The sequence below is a fragment of the Peromyscus californicus genome, unplaced genomic scaffold (assembly GCF_007827085.1).
Source record: "Peromyscus californicus insignis strain IS unplaced genomic scaffold, ASM782708v3 Scaffold_12__1_contigs__length_115047231, whole genome shotgun sequence".
Classification (NCBI taxonomy): domain Eukaryota; kingdom Metazoa; phylum Chordata; class Mammalia; order Rodentia; family Cricetidae; genus Peromyscus; species Peromyscus californicus.
In genome coordinates, this window is record NW_026294413.1 from 26,937,679 (window position 1) to 26,958,017 (window position 20,339).

Genomic DNA, 20,339 nt, shown 5'->3' on the forward strand with positions numbered 1-20,339 from the left:
GTTAAGAGACTGAAGACAATCTCTCTTTGTCTTTTTTTTTTTTTTTTTTTCCTGAGCTAAGGAGGTTGAGATAAAAAAGAATGACTGCTTTAAAAGTCACACATGGCTGTAATTTAAGATTTTTCTCCCCCTCTCATTGTCCGTAACAGTTGAAAGAAACCTTCAATGAAAGTTTATTAACTAGGCCAATGCCTGAGGCAATAAAGGCTCATTTAGTACCAGCTTCTTGGCTGTTTTTCTTCTTCTATTTTTTCGGTTAAACTCATAGCGTAAGATAATACTTCACAAAATTAAACCTTTGACCTTCTGTAGAGTTAAGTCTCCTTTGATTAGATAAAGTAACAATTTATGGTCCAGTTGAGGTTGCACATGAAATGAATAATGCAGGAGACTCGTGTGGCCTGAGAAGCTATTGCTTTTGAAAAGATGAATGCCATTTAACGCGGGGGAAGCCCACTTAAGTGTGTTGTCTTTATTCACAATGCACTTCGGCAATATTGCAAAAGACTTTACTTCTAAGATAAAAGTACATTTGAATTTTTAAAAAAATTCTCATCAGAAAGTTCTCTGGTGAAATACTGCAAGTAAAAGCTTTAGAAACTCTTACAAGATGGTTATACACATGAGGCCCTATATTTTGGGTAATACAAAGAACTGAGTGGGCCCATTAAATAAATTCATGGGAAAAAGATCACTAATTTCACAGATGCACATCAAGATGTAGAGTTGAATGGAAACTGGTAATAACATTTTCTGGATATGTTGACATGGCTAAATTATGATAGTGTTTAGCTGCCTTAACTTAGAAACATAAATAAAATACAGTAATGTTAAGCAGAGCCTCCTGTTTCAGTCAAGTCATAGGATTTCAGCTTCCTACTATTATGAAGTAATAGTAATAACACATTTGAATAACAATGCAATGACTGTCATTTCCCTCAAGTCACTTTATAGGTTTTGAAATGTCCTAACTGTCAAAGGGTGAACAGAAATGAATTTTTTAGGTAGCTGTTTATGTTTTAAAATGTATTAGTTGGAAAATAGTTTTGGGAAAAATGAGAACAATCTCCAGTATCCATCAATGGAAACACTTCTTTGGAATGTGAATGCTCTACAGAAGAGATGCACGTGTTTATGAGTCAGGCCTGCTCCTTACCTGTGCCTTCAGCTCAGTTGAGACAGAGGGATGTGCACATACAGTCACTCCGTGTTCCCTGTAAAGCTGCTGTAATTAGTGGATTGTTTAAATTACTAATTGACATGCAGAAGTTGAATGCCTAAGAAAGTGTTTTAGTTTTAGTTTGGTTCTTTTTCAATTAGCTTAAATTATTTAAAGTGAATAAATCTACTGCAATGATTTAGTTTCTTATAATAGAATCTCATGGCACAAAACAAATTAGGTCAGGAGAAGTCATTGGATCAGTATAACCCTGGATGTTAGTCTCAAAGCGAAAACATGCTAAGAAAAGTATTTGCTGCCCTGTTACTCTGAAAACAAATAGAACATACTAACAAACAACAAATAATTCAAAATTACCAGGATCATATTTATTTTCTTATCAGAATTAAACATTATTTCTATTAAAATATTTTACAGCAAAAAATGAGATGTGAATAATAAAATACCCATCTGCTCTTTTCCTGGGTGAGCTCGGAGGAATATGGTAATCAGACTTTATAAGAGTACATTTTTATTCTTGAAAAGCAACAATGTCATATTGTGATCAAGCTAAATTTGCCTATGACACATTCAAGGCATTAAGTAAATTCATAGTGATTAAAAAGTTGTGCCAAGACAAAGACTTCATTAGCCTCAGCCTGACACCTCGCTCAGATCGTGGACCACATTCATTTTTCTTTTCAACATCCCATATCCCTTGGACTGGGTGGGGTCTGTTCTTTCAAAATTCATCTGAATTGTTTTTCCCCAAGGTCCAAAGGTAAGGCTCTTCTTGAGACCTGCTCTTCTAGGCACTATCACCATTCAGCTCCTCCTCACAAACAAATGAAGAAAACCTCCACCTCACAGGCTGATTGTGTCCCTCAGGAAATGCTGACATACCCTCGAGAAGTTAAAAACTAAGGAGTGTGGCATGTGTCGTCTTGACTGTTGCCCCCTTTGTACTTACCGTATGTGACTCAATGATGGGAGATATAAAAGTTCCCAATTCACCTTGACCCTGAACTCAATTCTTTTTGAGAAAGACAAAAAACAATGTCCATAAATATTTATATTATGTGTCTCCATTAATATATACATTTCATGGGTCTTTTCCATGAAAATATTTATGTTGCCATATCAGAAATCTTTTATGTCCCCATTTTTTCAGGTATTTTGAAGTCTTCGGATAATTTTCTCTAAACAAAACTTAAATGTAAAATATAGATCTGGATCTCCCTTCCTCTCCTCTCCCTTCCTTCCCCTTTCTTCTCCTCTCTTCTCACCAACTGTAATACAGAAGATCCACAAAGGGTACACATGCACTTTCAGAAGTACAAAGATGAAAGAGGGACTAATTAAAGTATTAAAGGATATTGAGACAAAGTAGAAGTTTTAAAATGATTTTTTAAGTTCAAATGCCAGTGAGATTGTACCTTTGTAGAAAAATATGCTTATGACATTTTTACTTTGCTCATCAATTATTATACCTAGCTCTGCTCTGCAATATATTATCGAGTTACTTCTTTGAAAATATCTTTTTAGAATGTCAGGCTCTGTCAGACATATCCATGCTAGTTAGAACCACCTGCCTAGGCTCAATTACTAAGTCATTTTGTTTGATGGCCATAAATGTAAGAAGAAATGTTGGGCCTTAGAATGAGACAAGGAATGCTAATGCCTATTCATTTAGAAATAGAGAAGTAAGATATAGTGTAGTGTGTGTCAGTAAAAATCAGAGTGAAATTTTGATTATTTCAGTTATTGTGTATAAAGAGAATTAATACAGTATTAAAATTACACAAAACACAGTATTCATTTTCCTGGGCTGTGCACTAGATACAGGAGTCAGGCAATATTACAATTGTTGCTTTTCGCCAATACCACAGATAAAAGAGTTTTGTACACAAAGGTGAATTATGATTCTCTTTCCAGCAAATACATTGTGAATTTTATGAAACTGTCATTGAGAATTGGATCAGCTTTCTCAGTCAGCTGACACATTTGTGCATTTATTTGTCTGTCTAACCTTTACTCCCCATGCAATCCATAAGCTCTGAAGCAAAGAGATGCATCTTATTTCAACCATCGTGGTTTGCTTGATTTTCTTTTGTTCCCTTTACCTTTATCTTCAGTGGGTTCAGGTCTGAAATGTGACCTGGAAGAACTGGGCTTGGCCTGCCATCGTTCAATGGTGTAATCTTATGGAAAAGATGACTCTCCTTGTCCCTGCATCTCATCATCAACAACACAAAGGTTCCTGTTACCATTGTCTAGTACCTGTGCTTTCTAAGTTGAATCCCCAAGTGGTGCCTTTGAAATGATTTTCTAGAGGAAATGTATTGAAGATGAGTAAAAGGTATACACACCAGGCTAAGTTTACCTTCCACACATGAGCAAAATCTACTTTCAGTAGAATTTTCAACCCAATTATAGTAATTTAACCCTTTTTGTTCATTCTGGTTTATCCTGTTTCTTTGAGTCAGTAATCAGAAGGTGAGTTTTTCAAAGGCCTCCATTAAAATGGCTCAGTGATTTATTCATGGCCAAATGGCATCCCCCTGGTGGGTGTTTGACCCTCTGATTCCACTGCTACACTAATCCATTCATTCAGGGTAACAGAAATTTTAAACTTTCCATAAAATAATGTTAATATTGGTATTTATTTATCAGTCATTAATTGTTTAATGATAATTTCTTTTAAAATATTGTTTTAATGAAAATATAATTGCATCACTTTCTTGCTTCCATTTCTTCCCTCCAAACCCTCCCAAGTTCCTTCTCCCCAACCCATCCCATCGCTCACCCTGCTTCCTTGCTGCCAAAATAATACCTGAAAAAATAACAGTATCAATAGACACGCCAACTCAGAATGGGGATAATATGTTTCTTACCATATGTTTATGCAACTTTTTGAGGACTTTTTGGTTGTTATTGTTAGTCTAAACATTTCTCAAATCTAATTCAATCAATTGAAAAACTGAAAACTGGTATAGAAAATGTTTCCATTAGTGGCCTCGGGGATCAATTTTCCTTTTCTCCACAGAATACAAATGTGCTACAAAGGGCAAGAAAGTCAGTCTAATGGACATTAAGAGACAAGTTCACGCTGAAAACTTCACTTTAACCAGATGCACAATTATGTTCCTTATTCTAGTAGCTTATAATTTCTGCTATTTAAGCATTCGAGATGAGAACAGACATGGTTCAATCACATTTTTAATTTATTTAGAAAGTAATAAGAAATAAAATAACTGGAGATTAGTGTCAGTTTTTGATCAGCTGGTATTTAAATAAGGGTAAGAAAAAAGTAGGGTTGAGAGAGAGAGAGAGAGAGAGAGAGAGAGAGAGAGAGAGAGGTGTTTTCAAGTTGTTATACTGAGCCAAGAGTTCTTCTATGTCTTGGAGTGATTTCAATTGAGTTGTAATTCAAACTCATATGGAGCTTACAATGCACCTTCCACGTAGCTTTTCAGAGTCTATAGGAACTGTCAGGAGCAGAAAGATTGCCTCACAGTAATGAGTGTTGAATTGAACTCTGCTTTTTGATGTTTTACTTTCTGAATTGAGTTGTTAGACAAGATTAATTGCACACAGTGAGAGTTTTAAATGAATGACCGTGTAAAGCATTAAGTTCCTCTCTATGCCGCTTGGGGAAAAAATAGCTGGAAGGTTTAAATGAATAAATGTATTTAATGCACAAAATGCCTAGACTAATTTTAAAATTCCTTTACTAACATCCTTATTGAAAATAGAAACCCATTTTATTCATCTGTCTTGGTTATATTGCTCTGGTTGAAGTAATTTAATATTCTTGCTTTCTACTAATCTTCTAGTTCAACAGAAGTAAACAATAGCTTTCATAAATTAAAAATACACTCTTCTGAACATGCTTATAAGATTAAAAAACAAGGCTGTAAACATTTATGACTGAGGCAAACTAGATTGTTCAAATCCTGCCATGATGCATCGTGTATATCAATATGGCACTGATATCAGTTAGAATGCAAACAAGCCTTTAAATGATGTGCCCCTTCATTTCAGCTGGAGAAGCTGCTTCACACCATCTGCCTATCAGATGGTTAGGAACCAGGACTGCGTATTAATGCCACATGTTCGATTTTCCTCCTTCTTGTAATGGTTAGATTCATATTGCTAATAGCTGTGCATGAGCACTGTCGATGAAATTTCTGTGACAGTGGAGTGATGAGATATTTATAAGCCGCCTGTCTCCCTGAATAATCAGTGGAAAGAATGCCAGACATAAATAACCTATCAATTCCAGAATATTAATAACTACCCTTGACCATAATTTCTTGCATGTTTAAACTTGTTTCTTTTAGGTTTGAGTAAGCATCGTAGACTAATAAATAGTGGGCTATATGGAATATTTGAATACATACCATCTATTCAGCTTAACGTGATTTTTCAACCATTAGGATTTGAGAAATGCATTTTATATGGAAGTTAATGTAAAAGCAGACAGCATATCAAACATTTGGAAGTCATCTTGATGTCTTTGAAACCAAAGATCAAAGATTGGACTTTTCAAGTTAATGAGCAAACAAACAGATCAGAGAAAGGATTTGACAGCAATATGTCTTCTTTATTGATATTTATAATCTACAGTTGTAATCTTCTACTTATAACTAAGGGTACTAACTTATTTGAAATAAATATAATGGGATACTTACTCTTTTTTAAAAGAGTGATCAGGATTATTTAATGGTATTTAAAAAAATTTAAAGGCAGTTTAATGAAAGTTGAAAGCGGAAAATAATTGCTCTCTTTGCAAAGGAGGAGGATGCCTTTAAAAGCCCGTTTCCCCTCCTAAAGTTAGACTCCCGATGTTGTATTTGAAATTCAGGTTCAATGATTTTATGAAAGATTTGATCACCTGGATGGCTGAATCAAAAGGTGTGCCAAGATGGCCAAAGAGCTACTTTCTAAAACCTTTGACATTGGTTTACCATGTTTAGTGAATGAAATCAAGAGCTAATAATTATTTGCCACTGTAAGACATCATTCATTAACTCATGAATCATGGAGCTAATTATTTCTTACTATAAGAGGTCATTCATTCATTCATTTGTCCACCTTAAGTTATCTGTAGATCTCTATTGATTGTTTTTGATGTAATTATTTTGCATTTCAACCAGCTGGTTTAGTTTGGCTGTTCCCTCTCATTTTATAGATAGATAATTTGAGTATATATTTCTGTGTTGATTTTTAAATGCTCACTATTGAAAGTCATTGCAATGGCCTTCCACACGGTTAATAACCATTCATTAAAACACAGAAACACTGTGTAAATTTTAGTGTGAATTTCTCACCAAGCATCTATATATTCTTTAAAATATTTCTTATAAAGTATTAAAGGAATCTTCTGAAACTCCCACCTCCCACCTTTCCAGTGAGATACTGAGTTGACTAGTTCTGAAAAGAAAATTAGTTGTTTTGATAGGGAAGAACTAGATGAAGTGGCCATGTGAAAATTTAAGGCACTTTGGAGTGAGACATGGAATCAGGGGAAGCAAGTTTCCATGAGTCTGAGGCAGACAGAGCTCGGGTACTTTAGAGGGGGTGAAAGAATAAGGTAGATATTAAATGTTACTGGTGTTTCCACCAGAGAATAATTCTTTGGTACATAAAAACACGTCATGGGTTGAATTCTTGGCATTCTGTAAATCATTAATTTTCCCCCCTTTTCTTTTTAAAAGGAAGTTAATTAGTGAGCAACATATACAATACAACCTCTATCTGAGGCTACAGAGAGATTCAAAGTGCTTTCACTAGAGACAATAAGGTTCAAGGGATTTGAGAATTACCTTGGAGATTTGAAATGAAAGGGCAACTGAAAGCCAAAGGGAACTATAATAGATGTAATGGGCTGCCAAATGGCTTGTGATCCACTCAAACCTTAGGCACAAGGAACCTATGAAAAGTCACATTTTACATTAAATTATGACATTGCTATCCCTCATGTATTCACATATAATCTAACACCAAAGTAAAGTGGTCATGTACTTTTATTGACATGGCCAAAATAACTGCTATGTTTTCCTTGTGGCTCTCCAAATGATCTAGTATGAGAATGACTTTAGCATTCAGTGACAGGTTGCACCAAACACCATGATAATAAAAACACTTGGTGTAAGTATACGAAGAATCTATCCATATTCTCTTAATAATATCACCTAGGGATGTAGCCGTAATTCCCACATCCTGTTAGCCACATCATCTTCTCTCATATAAAATAGAAAGACATCAAAGGATTGTGTTGCTCTTTCCAGATTACACAGAAGGATGGCAAGATGGTATATGTAGTATTAAAATTATAATAAGCAAGGGCAGAATCTCAGAGTCTCCACCTCAGACCTTCTGAGTCAGAATTGTAGATAGTTATGATGCAGCCATGTGCTTAGTTTGAAAGCTCCATAATGGTTTGGACACATACTTGGAAGGCAAATTCCTATTCAACTGGGATGAGGAGAAAAAAATGTTCATCACTAATCCTGCTTGAGAGGCTGGGTAAGGTTATGCATGGCTTTTGACAAGACTAAATTTTGAAATAATTCCTAAAAGATTGAAAAGTCTTTCTCAGATGAGTGAATCATCAGGGGTTTGAGCCTGTTTCCTTGAGTGAGTTAAGTCATCCTATGAAGGTGTCATAGGTAGGCCTGGAACAAGGAACCACAGGTCTTTCCCACAAAATCAGACCAGCATGTCCAAGGACCTTAGTAAGAGAAAGTGACGTTGATTTGGGTAACTGAAATTGGGTTATGCATTTGGGGCACAGAAGTTAATCTGGCACTGGGGATGTTTCTACATGGATTGTCAGGGAAATGAGCACAAAGAACCCTGGTGACGCTTTAAAGTATTAAATTTGATTATAACAGCAGACATTGAATATTATAACCATGCCCTCATTTTCTCTGGCCAGGTTGACTACTATGAATAAAACATTACATGTGGGGAAATTGTCAGTTGTTCAGGTTGTACTGGATGTATGTCATACACATGTGCACATGTCATTTGCAAATTTATATATACATATATATATATATATACACATATGTGTGCGTGTGTGTTCCTTGCACCTTCAGCTTTCACATCTAGCACAAATTAGATTCCACCATTTATAAACAAAAAACAGGATGTGTGGGTAAAGGAATAGGGGCTGAATCTTTAAAGAATTGGGTGAAGAGAGTAAATATAATTAAAACTATATTGTATTAAATTTTTTTATTTATATTTTGAGATTATAATATAGTTACATGATTCATTCCTTCCTATTTCTCCCTCAAACCCTCCCATTTCCCCCTCCTTGTTCTTTTTAAATTCATAGCCTCTTTTTTGATAAATTATGCATATATATACATATATAAATACATATTCCAAAATATAACCTGCTCAGTCTGTATAGTGTTATTTGTATGTGTGTTCAGGGCTGATTATTTGCTATTGGATAACCAACTAGTGTTCTTTTCCCTGGAAAAGATCACTAAAAAGAAAGTATTGCAGGACTTTATGGAATAAGATAAAGAAGTTTGCAATTGTAGTGGTAGTGGACATGGAGGAAATTAGTTGAATTTAAGATGCAAATATATATATGAAGCATTAGTTGAACCAAAGGTTTGTAATTGCTGCATATACCCTAATTTCCTACTTGTGTTAAAAAAAAAAAAAAACTTAGGTAAACTTCGAAGGCTAAATTGTGTGTTACTCAGATTATAGCATGCATGCACTCATGTGTATGTGTGTGTATGGTTGATTGTGACACATACACCTTTTGCATTTCTATTAGAATTGTAAAACTTGGAAAAAGTTTCAAACAAATTTGCAATAATAGAATTTAATAACATTACTAAAAGTGGTTACAATAATTGAAGGTTAAGATAAATGTAAATAAATATAAATAATCTAAATAAGGGACTAGGTAAAGAAGTTTCCTACTGAAAGTTAACACTTGGATTTTGCTTGCAGAAGAATAAGTATATACAATACTCCTTGTCCATACTGAGTATTATGGGTTATTCTTTGTATAGTTTTCTTACTTGATCATTATATTTCCTCTTTGGGTTCATAATGGTTTTTACAGAAGAAGAAACTATTGCCAAAAAAATAAATTCATTGGTTTTCCTAGGACCAGATTTGAATGATTAAGTATTGTGCTATTTGGAATTTGTAGGCTAGTACGTAATTATATCTTAAGTCTTCATATTTTGAATGCAATTTCTAGATCCTCCTGTAGCATAGGGCCAAGCCATAGTTCGGAAAGAGACGTAAATTAGTGCCAAGTCAACACCAGGAAATAGAGGAAAGGGACAGACAAGATGTTCACATTGGTGACAAGGCAAACATCAAGGAAAGAAACTTTTTCTGGGAATCACAAAGAGGATTTAAAGAGAACAGGAAAGAAAATGTTCTGAAACTTCTTTGAAGGAAATGAGTAATTGAGGAGAAAATTCAATCATAGGAAGATGAGAGAATCTGTTCATGTTGGGACTTAAAAGGCAGCGAATGCCTGTGCTAAACCCAGATGGATTCTTTGAATTCAGATCAATGCCTTTTAAGGAGTGGTTCTGAGTTTTTCGAGCAAAGATCTGATCTGCAGACTTATTGCGTTAGGGTGAACGTGGTCAAGGCCTCTTTGCACTGATCTAAGAAGAAGGTGGAGTCTTCTATGCACTGATTACATAGCAAAGGTTTCTCCCAGGACTTCCAAGTAATTCTATGGGCAGCAGCTTTTTGCTGTGGTAACTAGGAGTGATGATTAGCGGGGAGGAAAGGAAAAGCAGGGTGTTCATTCTCTCTACCAACTGGGAGTGGAAATAAATCGCACAGATAAGTTCAGAAGGCTGGAACACAGTGCTCGGAATCTCTCAAGCAGCGGTGTGAAGAGAAGATGGGTACAGGGAAAGATGCAGTCTCCTCTCCTAGATGGCTAAAGTTCTAGAATTAGGAGACTTTGTTCATTTTTCCCACATTACATAACTTTTTTCAGATGGGCCATGCCAGGTAGGAATGGTGAAATGAAACTTGGTAAAAGTTGACATACTGAGAAGATAAGACATTTTCAGTTCAAAATCCTTTCCTTGCTATCTGCATAATTGAACTTCAGATCATCAGTGGCTTTTGTATCCTGAACTTCAAAAGCTGGCCTCAAGCTCCATTGTTTTGTGTTAGGTCTATTATTATCTGCATGTCTAGTATCATCCATGAATGATAAGAGCCTATAAGACAAATCAGGGACAGTGGTCACTCTGGGCTTAAGTATAGCCTTTTAGAACTTGTGTTATATCCCATAATCTGTAAAGCAAAGGCGATAGTGATCAGTAATATGGGGTTACTAAGGTGATCACAATATTCTTGTGCCACTGAAACCAGTACTCATAGGCTTAAGAAGTGGAAGCATATTATTTGCTGTTTTGTGTTTACTATTTTTGTATTTTCTTTTTTATTAATTAATTATTTAATTTTCGCCCAGCCCAATCACATTTTCCCCTCCCTGCCTCCCTCCTCTCTTCCCAGCCTCTCCTCCCAGCTCCCCCTCCCACCGTAAACATTCACTTCCACTCCTCCTCCTTTCTCTTCAGATAAGGGCAGGCTTCTCATGCATTTCAGCCAGCCATGGCCTATCAAGTTGCAGTAAGACTTAAAAATCTTGAACCCTGCAGTTACTTAGCTATACATAGAAATGGCCTCGGCCACTGACTAGCTCACCACTTCACAAGGAAAAGAGATGCATAGGCAGACACAAGTACAGTGCAGTGTAGCATTTACCATAACAGTAATGTAAACATAGTCCTTCTAGACAGGAGCAAGCTGTCATCATCTTAGCCAGGGAAGAGGTGGATTAAGACTCTAAAGTGTAAGTAGAATTTCACTAGAAGATGGGCAGTCATGGGAGTGAGTCATACAGACCATGTGTGAGAAATGGTGGTGTATTCATCAAAGCTGGAGTGTGGTGTGCTACAGTAAGGAAGGAGACTTGCTCGGGGGCTGGTAGTAAGTCTTGTAACTACTCTGCAGTTCCAACTTTCTACCACCTGTAGAGGCTGCTCAGCAGGGACTGGAATGTTCAGGCTCTGTGTCTTTGAAAACTCATTCAGGCCGCATTTCCACTCCTATGAAATATATGAGTTATGTTTCTGCTAATATGTAAGTAGAAAGTTTTATAAGGATTTAGACCCTTGTGTCAGTGCTGCATGGGCTGGTTTGGAATGAAAATATATTATCAGTATTACACAAAGGACTCAGATATTCTAACATATGTTTGCATATGTGATGGAAAGAAATGGACTATTACACACAAAAAGTCTGAATTTGATTACTTTTATTTATTTATTTTTTAAGGTCTGACTGCAGCTGCTGCAGCGGCTGCAGCTGCAACCAATGCAGCGATTGCTGAAGCAATGAAGGTGAAGAAAATCAAATTAGAAGCTATGAGCAACTATCACGCCAGTAACAACCAACATGGAGCAGATTCTGAAAATGGGGACATGAACTCAAGTGTTGGTGAGTTTTATGTTCACTGCTACTATTCACATTCACTTTCCCATAGAATTACCTTCTACTTCAGAATAAAACCACTGGCTACCCACTGATGAAATGAATGCTTTAAGATCAAGAGAGGAGCATATTTTTAATTCTTCCTTCTGTCTCTCGAATATGTATACACTAGGGAGCTGGCAAAGTTATGACTTTTAATATAGAATCAATTTTACAACTGCCGTGTATGCTACAAGTAGTGAATTGATGTATTTCATAATCGCAAATGAGTTTTAAGAATCAAAATTATAAAATTTTGAGTGTAAGTAATTAGACAGAAATATGTGTGTATTCAATCCTACTTGTCATTTAAAAATCATTTTAATACATTTATTATAAAATAAGAAATCCATTACCATCAACAGCAGAGATTATGCATGAGCTTTCTCTCATTAACACAGGGTACATTCCGGGTCCATTATCTGAAACCATGGATAATAAAGAAAACCACATCTGCTATGTTACATTCATACATATATTTTACAGATTGGGTATTTTAAGAGATTGTAAATAGGTGATAACAAAAATAACAATTTCAAAATGTACTGTACTAAGAGTTACTAAAATCTTTTACTTTTTTGTCATATAATATAATTGATCCCAAGCAATGTATGTATTATGTAAAACTCATAAATGATTACTTAACAATCTTAGTTCAGAATACTGTTTACCACAGGCAAGGAAGACCATACAGAGCTAAACTGTGGATGGAGAGATGGAAACTGAGGCCTTTACTATGCTGCCAGAAATGTGGATTATTTTTGATAATTCCTTCTATCCACAACCATTGTGAAGATATCTCCCATTTGAAAATAATAATATTAACTTTTCTTGATCGTCTGGCTTCCCTTCTGTTAACTTACAGTGAAACCAAATGAAACACATTGACTTTCAAAGACTAACCACTTGGCTTGTGAATGCAGCTTTAAATGTGGATTATTTTTTTAATCCATGAAATATTTGTCATCTGGATGTTGATGTGGCAAAATATTTCATTCTGTTACTATACCACTAATATTTTCCTTAAAAGTACAAAATTTATGCTCAATATATAATTTAACAAGAGAAAATTGTATTCTGAAAGGAACATGCATGTTATCCTGCCCAACAAGGCTCAGAGTGAACACAGAAATTCATCATAATTCAATCAATTTCTCTATTTCATGCAGCATTTTAATGTTGTTTCTTAAGTTAATCAATAGCTCTCTGCTTTCCACCCATTAGTATGTACTTAAAGGCATATGATGAAATATGAATTTTAATAATTATCATCTCATTGCAGTTTCTCACAAGCACACACTAAAAGGGAATGCCAGGGTAGCAAGTGATTTGAAACATACATAAAAACACAAAGTAGCACCTCATCTGTGAAGGTAACGGGCCATTTCTGATGCTTAAGTGGGAAGAATAGAATCTCTCAGCAGGACCTCATGAAGACATCAGAATTGAGAGTAGCTTCTGGTGGCTATTTTCAGAGCAGTGAAAACATGGAGGACCTTAGGAAGAGATGATGCTACAACTAATCAGCTCAGATATGTACCAGTGCTTCCATCTTGGGATCCTAGAGAGAAAGCTGAGGAAGCAGAGAATTGCCTAGCTCATGGTTGGGAGAAGACATTTTATACCTTATGTCACACCAACACTGAAGCAAAATCAAAGAATTACAATGCTCTCCTTTTTACGACTAAGTATAGACGGTCTTAAAATAAAACTCCTTTGCTTTGCCTACTGAAATAGGCCAACTTGCAGCACTTATAAAAATAAGTTATCAGTGCTTACTTGGCAGAGAGATACCAAGATCTTGAAAGGTGCCTTTCCCAGGGCAAGGCTAATCCATTGAACTCTAGACATGCTGATGTCTGCAATGTCCCAAATGAAGGAATCTTTTAACTGCATAACTTTGTGTAGTTGGGGACTGTGTTCATGTCCTCTTTCATAAGAAAAAAAATCTACTCACAAATTATAGTTACTATTCCAAATGATACCTGGATTATTTTTAAATTTTCAGAATAGACTTACAACCCAAGGCATTCCTGATAGCAGATACTTGAAGTAGGGATTAAGAGGGACAATATAATACCTTTTAAAGGGACCTATTCAAAACAAACCATCTCTTAATTTTTCTGAGCAGACGAGCAGGAGTTAGCTTTCAAAAACCAATAGGCAGAAGTTAAGAAGCAAATGACTCACAATTAAGCATTAACACGCATTTCATATTTTTAGTATGTAATAACGTTTACCTAGTGACCAAATTACAACTCCCTTTAATTATTTAGGTACTTAGGCTATTATCATGTCTTAAAATATAAACAGTTTAAATATCTCATTATATTTTAGTTGGGAAAATAACATTTCTTATTCGTTGATAGCTCGCTATAGTGTTATAGCATAGTATGAGCCATCTTACTTACATCCATTTGAACCAAGAGAAACACTCACTTGTGTCTTCTTAGAAGACTGATACTTAGAGATGTGTTCACATCAGTGGAGTGTTAGAGCCAAAGGGACACACATTATTTATATTTGGGGCCCCTTTAGCTTATTTGGGGAGTTCTGTTTTCATTTTCATTCCGTCCTTTATATGCCACAATTGTCTAAGAATTTGCAATTCTTATTGCCTTTCATCAAAACCTCTACTCTTGGATATTTATTTAGAAAGTATAAAAAAATGAGTATTATGTAGAAAGAGAGTGACTGTTAAGGAGAAAGGAACCCAGTGAAGGTCAGAGCAAACTGCATAGATCAAAGAAGTTGCTGAACTGAGCAGTTTCTGTGGCTCCAGGCTTCTCTGAAGACAATTCCTGCCTCTGTTAAGTGCTCAATAACAATTTGATTATGACTTTGAAAAGTTATGTAGACTTTCTGAGCTTAACAGTTCAAGACAACTGGGAAAAGCCACAGTGTTATAATTAAACCATGTGTGCCGAGTGCTTAGTACGTCATTCATTATGTCTGCTTCTCACATTGTTTACTTGAAGTTTGGTCTTTTGCTAATACAGTTCCCTAAAACTGCCCTCCTGTAAATCACCTTCTTCCCTTTTTTACTGCTACCAACAGCAGCTTCCCCCTTTGCATCCCTCCTATCCTGGGTACATGCTGCTTCTGAAGCCATAGAGCTGTGAGAAAACTTGGAAACATCTTACCTTGTACTTTGTTACACTGTGGAGTTCAGCTCATTTTAAAAATACAAAAGTGATCGAATACACACCCAGTATGCAAGGGTCACTGAAGTGTTAATGGGAAAGACTGGCCTACAGCAGCAAGAGGACATGTGTTATACTCTGGGAGTATCAGGAGTATCTGTCATTGTGAAGTGGCTAAGGAGAGGAGTTGAAGAATTGGAATGCTAGAAGAAATCTCAGGAGTCTTTAGCCCCTGCTTTAGAATTCAACCTCACTGCTTTTGTGAATCTGCCTACAAGCAGAGTTTTTGCAGGAGTGACAAATTGCACAGAGGTTCTGCTTGGCCTTGATGTATTCTTACTACTTAGCTTTGTCCATGCCTAGAGACATTTCTAGTTTCATATGACTTCTGATCACTAACCTTACAAGGGTAGGCATACATTTTAAGCTTTCCTTTATGGGTGCCTGTTTTCAATTCCCTGGTTATACATAAATCCCTGTGGCTCAAGAAAATAGGTTTTGTTTCTGCTTGACTTGGCTGTGTTTGGCTTGATGAGGTGACTAGATAATCCTGTGAAAGATAGCTTTCACTGGTTCATAATGAGTCTTAAAAATTAGCCAAGAAAAAAAAATAACCAGGTTTAGACATCTTTGATGTTGACAAATAATTGTTTTGAATTCCGATTTTAAATGATAACCTTGATTCTGAATCTTTCCAAGAGGATGAAGACTGTAGGACTGGTTGAGGAGCTCAGGATAGATCCAAGTGAGGCATCAGCTTGTTGAGTAAAATATATGGCCACGTCACCGTTCTCCCTCATCCACAATCAATTGGATTCTTTTAGTTTAATATTTACTTGCTAAGATGAGATGCTCGTCTGCATGGTGATAAACAGTCTGCTCCTGGCATCTGAAGGTGACCTGTCAGTTCATATGGACAAATCTCCTGCTTACTGAAATGTACAAAATAAATCATTAAAGCAGGCAGGTGCTCATTCCCAGATTTAAATCACCATAGATTTATGATTTGAATTAATGCTTCATTTGGCCATAGAAATAGATACTGAGACAAATGATATGCACTGGTTGGGGTTTCCATACTGTAGCTATCCTGATATTGATTACTGAGATGTCTTAGCAATCTCTTGTTTATATCAAGTACTATCTGGTGACAGGTTGGCTGATATGAGCTACATTCCAGATAAGAAGGAAAAATGTCCTGGATTCTTTTTAGTGGCAACACTCTCCACAGAATATAGGCCAGATAAATGACTATTTTTTCTTCTTTAGCAACTGATCTGCATAACCAGCTTAAAAATGCTGCTTGCAAATTGGAACTAGGATATTGGAAAGGGGAAATTTAAAACCAGCAAACTCAAGGTCAATTTGACAGAATCCATAACTGTTTCTTTTTTTTAAATCTGTTTATCTTTTCTTTTGACATTACACTCATCTTTGAGGATTCTAAATTCATCACAATTTGTTTAATCAAAATAACAGATCCTTAATTTTACTTCAAGTTTTGAAATGCTATCTAAATATTGACACAAAAAGCATCTCTCAGAGTAGCTATGTTATCTAAACAAATACTTGCTAAACCTAGTGTCTTACTCCCCTTATTAAAGAATACCAGGAAATACGCCTTTAAAAATAAATGCATTAAATATTATTCCCAAGTACAAAGTTTTGTGAACCATAATTTACTAAGAGTCAAGAAAAGAATACATTCTTCTCTCAACATTTTATTTAAGGAAAACACTGTGTACACAGTTTAGAAAATACTCAGAGGATTCAAGAGGGACCTTTGCCACTGGCTAATATCTGACTCATAGAACTGGTAAACAGCTATCAACAATAGTAGATTGCTGGCTTCGTAGGAAATGAGTTCATATCTATTCAAAATGTGATCTCAAAACAGATGTCCCAAGAAAAATCTCATTGTTTAAACTATAGTCATAACCCCTTAACTGCTGTTATTACTTCAAGGAAATGAAGTCATCTCACAGCTTCAGTATTTTGTCTTTCTGAATCCTGTAGTATATAGGCAAGTCTGTGCTAGTTCAGACAAAGCTGAGCAAATGTCATGTGTAAGAAGCACAGGATTCTTTTGAAATTCTTCTCAAACTTGAAATGGTTAACAGGATGCAGGAGTTTCAAGCAGAAGTAAGAACTTGAGCTGGATTGAGAATGTTCTTTAGTCTTTCTACCCCTGTTTACTTTAGTCCTCCAACCAACAAAACATATTTATTAAAAGGACAAAAAGTCCAAGCACAGAGGGAGGCAAAATATCTTCCCTAGCTGAGCATCCCCTTACCTTGAAACAGGAAAAATAACCTTAGGAATATCCTGCAGAAATAGACTAATTCACCCTGAAGTCATTTCCTTTCTTCTAACACACATGTCTATTTTGGGAGAAAGGAGTGAGTTTATGATTTCAGGAAGAAGTCTTGGAGATCTGGAGACAGCAAAGAAAAGGAGACTGAGAGCCAGGCCGCCACGCAGAGCTCTGCAGTTGCACATTGGATCCTGCCTTGGCAATGTTAATGAACCTCAAATCCTTCCTATAATTAGATGAGGGAATTGCTTATATTTTCAAACAGATGATGCTGCTATAATGAAACGATTGACAGGGAATTTAAGAGTGTCTACAGTAGTCATTTGGTTTCTGTTATAAAAAAAAGTTTAAAAAGAAGATTGGCTTTAGACATAGGTCCTAAGAGAGGTAGTAATTTACATACCATGCTATGACAGGTGTCTTTGTATAGTGAGGAACAGAATGGAAGACTAGAGAAATGATGGGCAGGTATAGCAGGGTTTTTGGGGAGGGGTGTCCTGTGCTTAGTCTGCTTAGGTTCTTTAAAAGGGGCCGAGACTCAAGAGATGGATCCCGATTGAGTGCACAGCTGTAACTGCTGATGAGCTAATTGCTCCTTATCTCTCAGCCCCATTCATCTTCATTTTTTACCAATTACTGAGAATTATCTGTGTTCTCAGTTGGATATGAGAGTTAATCCTTTTTGGTTAAGCTGGCAGTACTGTGAGCAGATTCCAAATCGGAGGGTGAAAAAGCCACAGCAAGCTTGCTCTAAAAATGTCTCCAGTTCAATTACAGTATCACTGGTTCATAAGAAATTTGCTATTGTTTAACAGATTAAATGTGGATTTTCCTTTTTAAACTTTAACATCATTTCCTAGTAATAAATTGAAAGAGTCTTCTTCTTGCCTGATGAGTAAGATTGAATAATATTACTAGTCAGGGTCTAGTAAACATGGATGGATACAAGACTACCCTAAAAGTCCAACATAATTATGGCATCCAGAATGTAGACTACTTTAGAACTGATAACTGTCAATTTACACCTGAAACCTTTAACTGATGCTTTCATTCCTTGTGCCCTTACATGTGGTCAAGAAAGGATGCCCAACTATGAACCTTTCATAAATGTCACATTAGTGAGCTAATGGAAAGCAACACAAGCATCTCTTAAAAGTGTAGTGACTGCTATGACTTGCAATTCAATTGATTGTGAATAGGCCATATGGTTAACATCATTCCCTAAGCAGAGGACATCTTCATAGCCTGACATCTAGCACAAAGTTACTCACCCCATCATTAAAACAAAGAAAGGGATTAGGATATGTTTTCATGAATTCTGATGCACTTATAAATATTTAATATCACTAGCATTTTTCTTTACAAAATATCTTAAATAAGATAATGTAAAGAATATGGTAAACAGCTCATTTAATTTGAAACTACATAAACAAACTTGGTGTGACAATAAGACATTTTATATGGTGTGGCCAAGGAAAAGCCTTCAGATATATTCACAAAATAACATGGGAGAACATAAGATAATCAGTATGAAAAGATTTAGCTTCTACTGATAATGGAGCCAGTAAGAATGCAGCTACTTAGATAAGTCATTTAATGCTTGTCTTTTTTTTATTCATAGCAAGGATCTCAGTGTCCAGTTCATTCTGGTTCTTTAAGTTTTCTCAAGTTTTGAGGGCTCAATGGAAGATAAAATATTTTTTGAAGTGATTTTCAAAATGAATGAGAACCTAAGTGCAACTTATATGTCACAACAACGACACTGATAAATAGAGATCTTTGTTTCTTTTACAATATTGTGTAACCATTGAATAGGATGGATCAGAGTGGACAATATTTACTTTGACTGTGAAGAAAGGATGGCAGCACATCTTTTCCTTGGTGCTGTGCACCTATATTGTTAATGTGCAGAAGAGGCTGCACACGAATTTATGTAGTTTTACCACAGAGAGAAATTATGATTGCTTAAAAGATGTGGTTTAAAACAGCTTAATTAAATGGGGCATAAGCATGGCAGGCTCCTCACCATATTGAGTTGTTTGTTCTTCTTAGACAGAATTCCATCAAGTAAAGTTTTGGGAATGACAACTATCAACATAATATATACTCATGTTGTGATGTTCACATAAACTTAAAATAAAAACCAAATCTAAATCAAGTATCTTGATATAAAATATTCCAGGTCACATTCAATTCATTTATGACCAGGCAACTCTTATTTGATTCATTAATATGTTTCAGTACTTGTTTTTGGCATTGAACTTATTATGATTATTAATGTGTATTAATTACGCATTATTTACACACCTTCTACCTTGTGTTTTGTAAAAACATAATGCTCAAAGATACCTATTTTCAAATTGCTTATGATAATCCCAGTGTCAGTCAATATATTCTTTGAAATAACCCTAGGACTTGGTCAACACTTTGTAAGTGTGCACACAAGTTTAGCTCATTGCACCTGCCACGAGACTTAGCATTTCACATTTTTATTGCTGTGAATCTTTTATGGCGTATTCAAGCACTCCAAAAATTGTACAAAGTCATTTGAGTGAACCTTGAATTTTCAAACTGAATGCAAGGTAGTGTAACCAAAGGATTTGAAAAAAATGCAGTAGCTGACATAAATGTCTAAAACTGTCAGTTTACCTACGATGAAATAATGTGGCAGACACAGTTTTACATGCTCTTGATTCCACAACCTCTCCCCTTCTCTCAAACCTGGATAATTTGGGAAATAAGAAAGAATGAAGGATTTAAATATGGTTTTCTTTAACAGCAGGTCATAATGGAAACAGAGACCCTTATAATTCAGTGCTGAGAGAATTACCAGTTTGATAATGATTAGGAGTGTTGTTATTAAAACAGTATGTGCAGTTCATTTTCAACAGTTTTGAATTAGAGTCTGCACTAATGAAACGGATACGGTTTCCTTCACAAAGGGCAGATCTGTTAGTTAATATCGCTGCAGCAGTTCCTCGCAGACCATGCCTTTAGCTCTATTTGTATTTCACAGCATGATAAGCAAAGAGTGTTGATTTTCAAGGATCCTGATGATGAAAGGTAATGGCATTATTACATCTTTATCTCAAAAGCAGAACTGAGTGGTAAATGATTTTTTTTTTCAGCGTCACACAAAAGATTTCTTGGTTAGAAAGACATTTTTATT

General features: G+C 35.7%; 1 protein-coding gene across 2 annotated transcripts in view; it reads left to right on the forward strand.

Annotated features, from left to right (window-relative positions):
* The window catches only part of Dach1 (dachshund family transcription factor 1), a 392,321-nt gene that overhangs the window by 196,342 nt on the left and 175,640 nt on the right, over positions 1-20,339 (forward strand). For both annotated transcript variants that reach the window (XM_052732605.1, XM_052732606.1), the window contains exon 3: positions 11,519-11,680. In XM_052732605.1, coding sequence (XP_052588565.1) covers positions 11,519-11,680 — 162 coding nt within the window. The remainder of the gene's footprint in view (positions 1-11,518; positions 11,681-20,339) is intronic.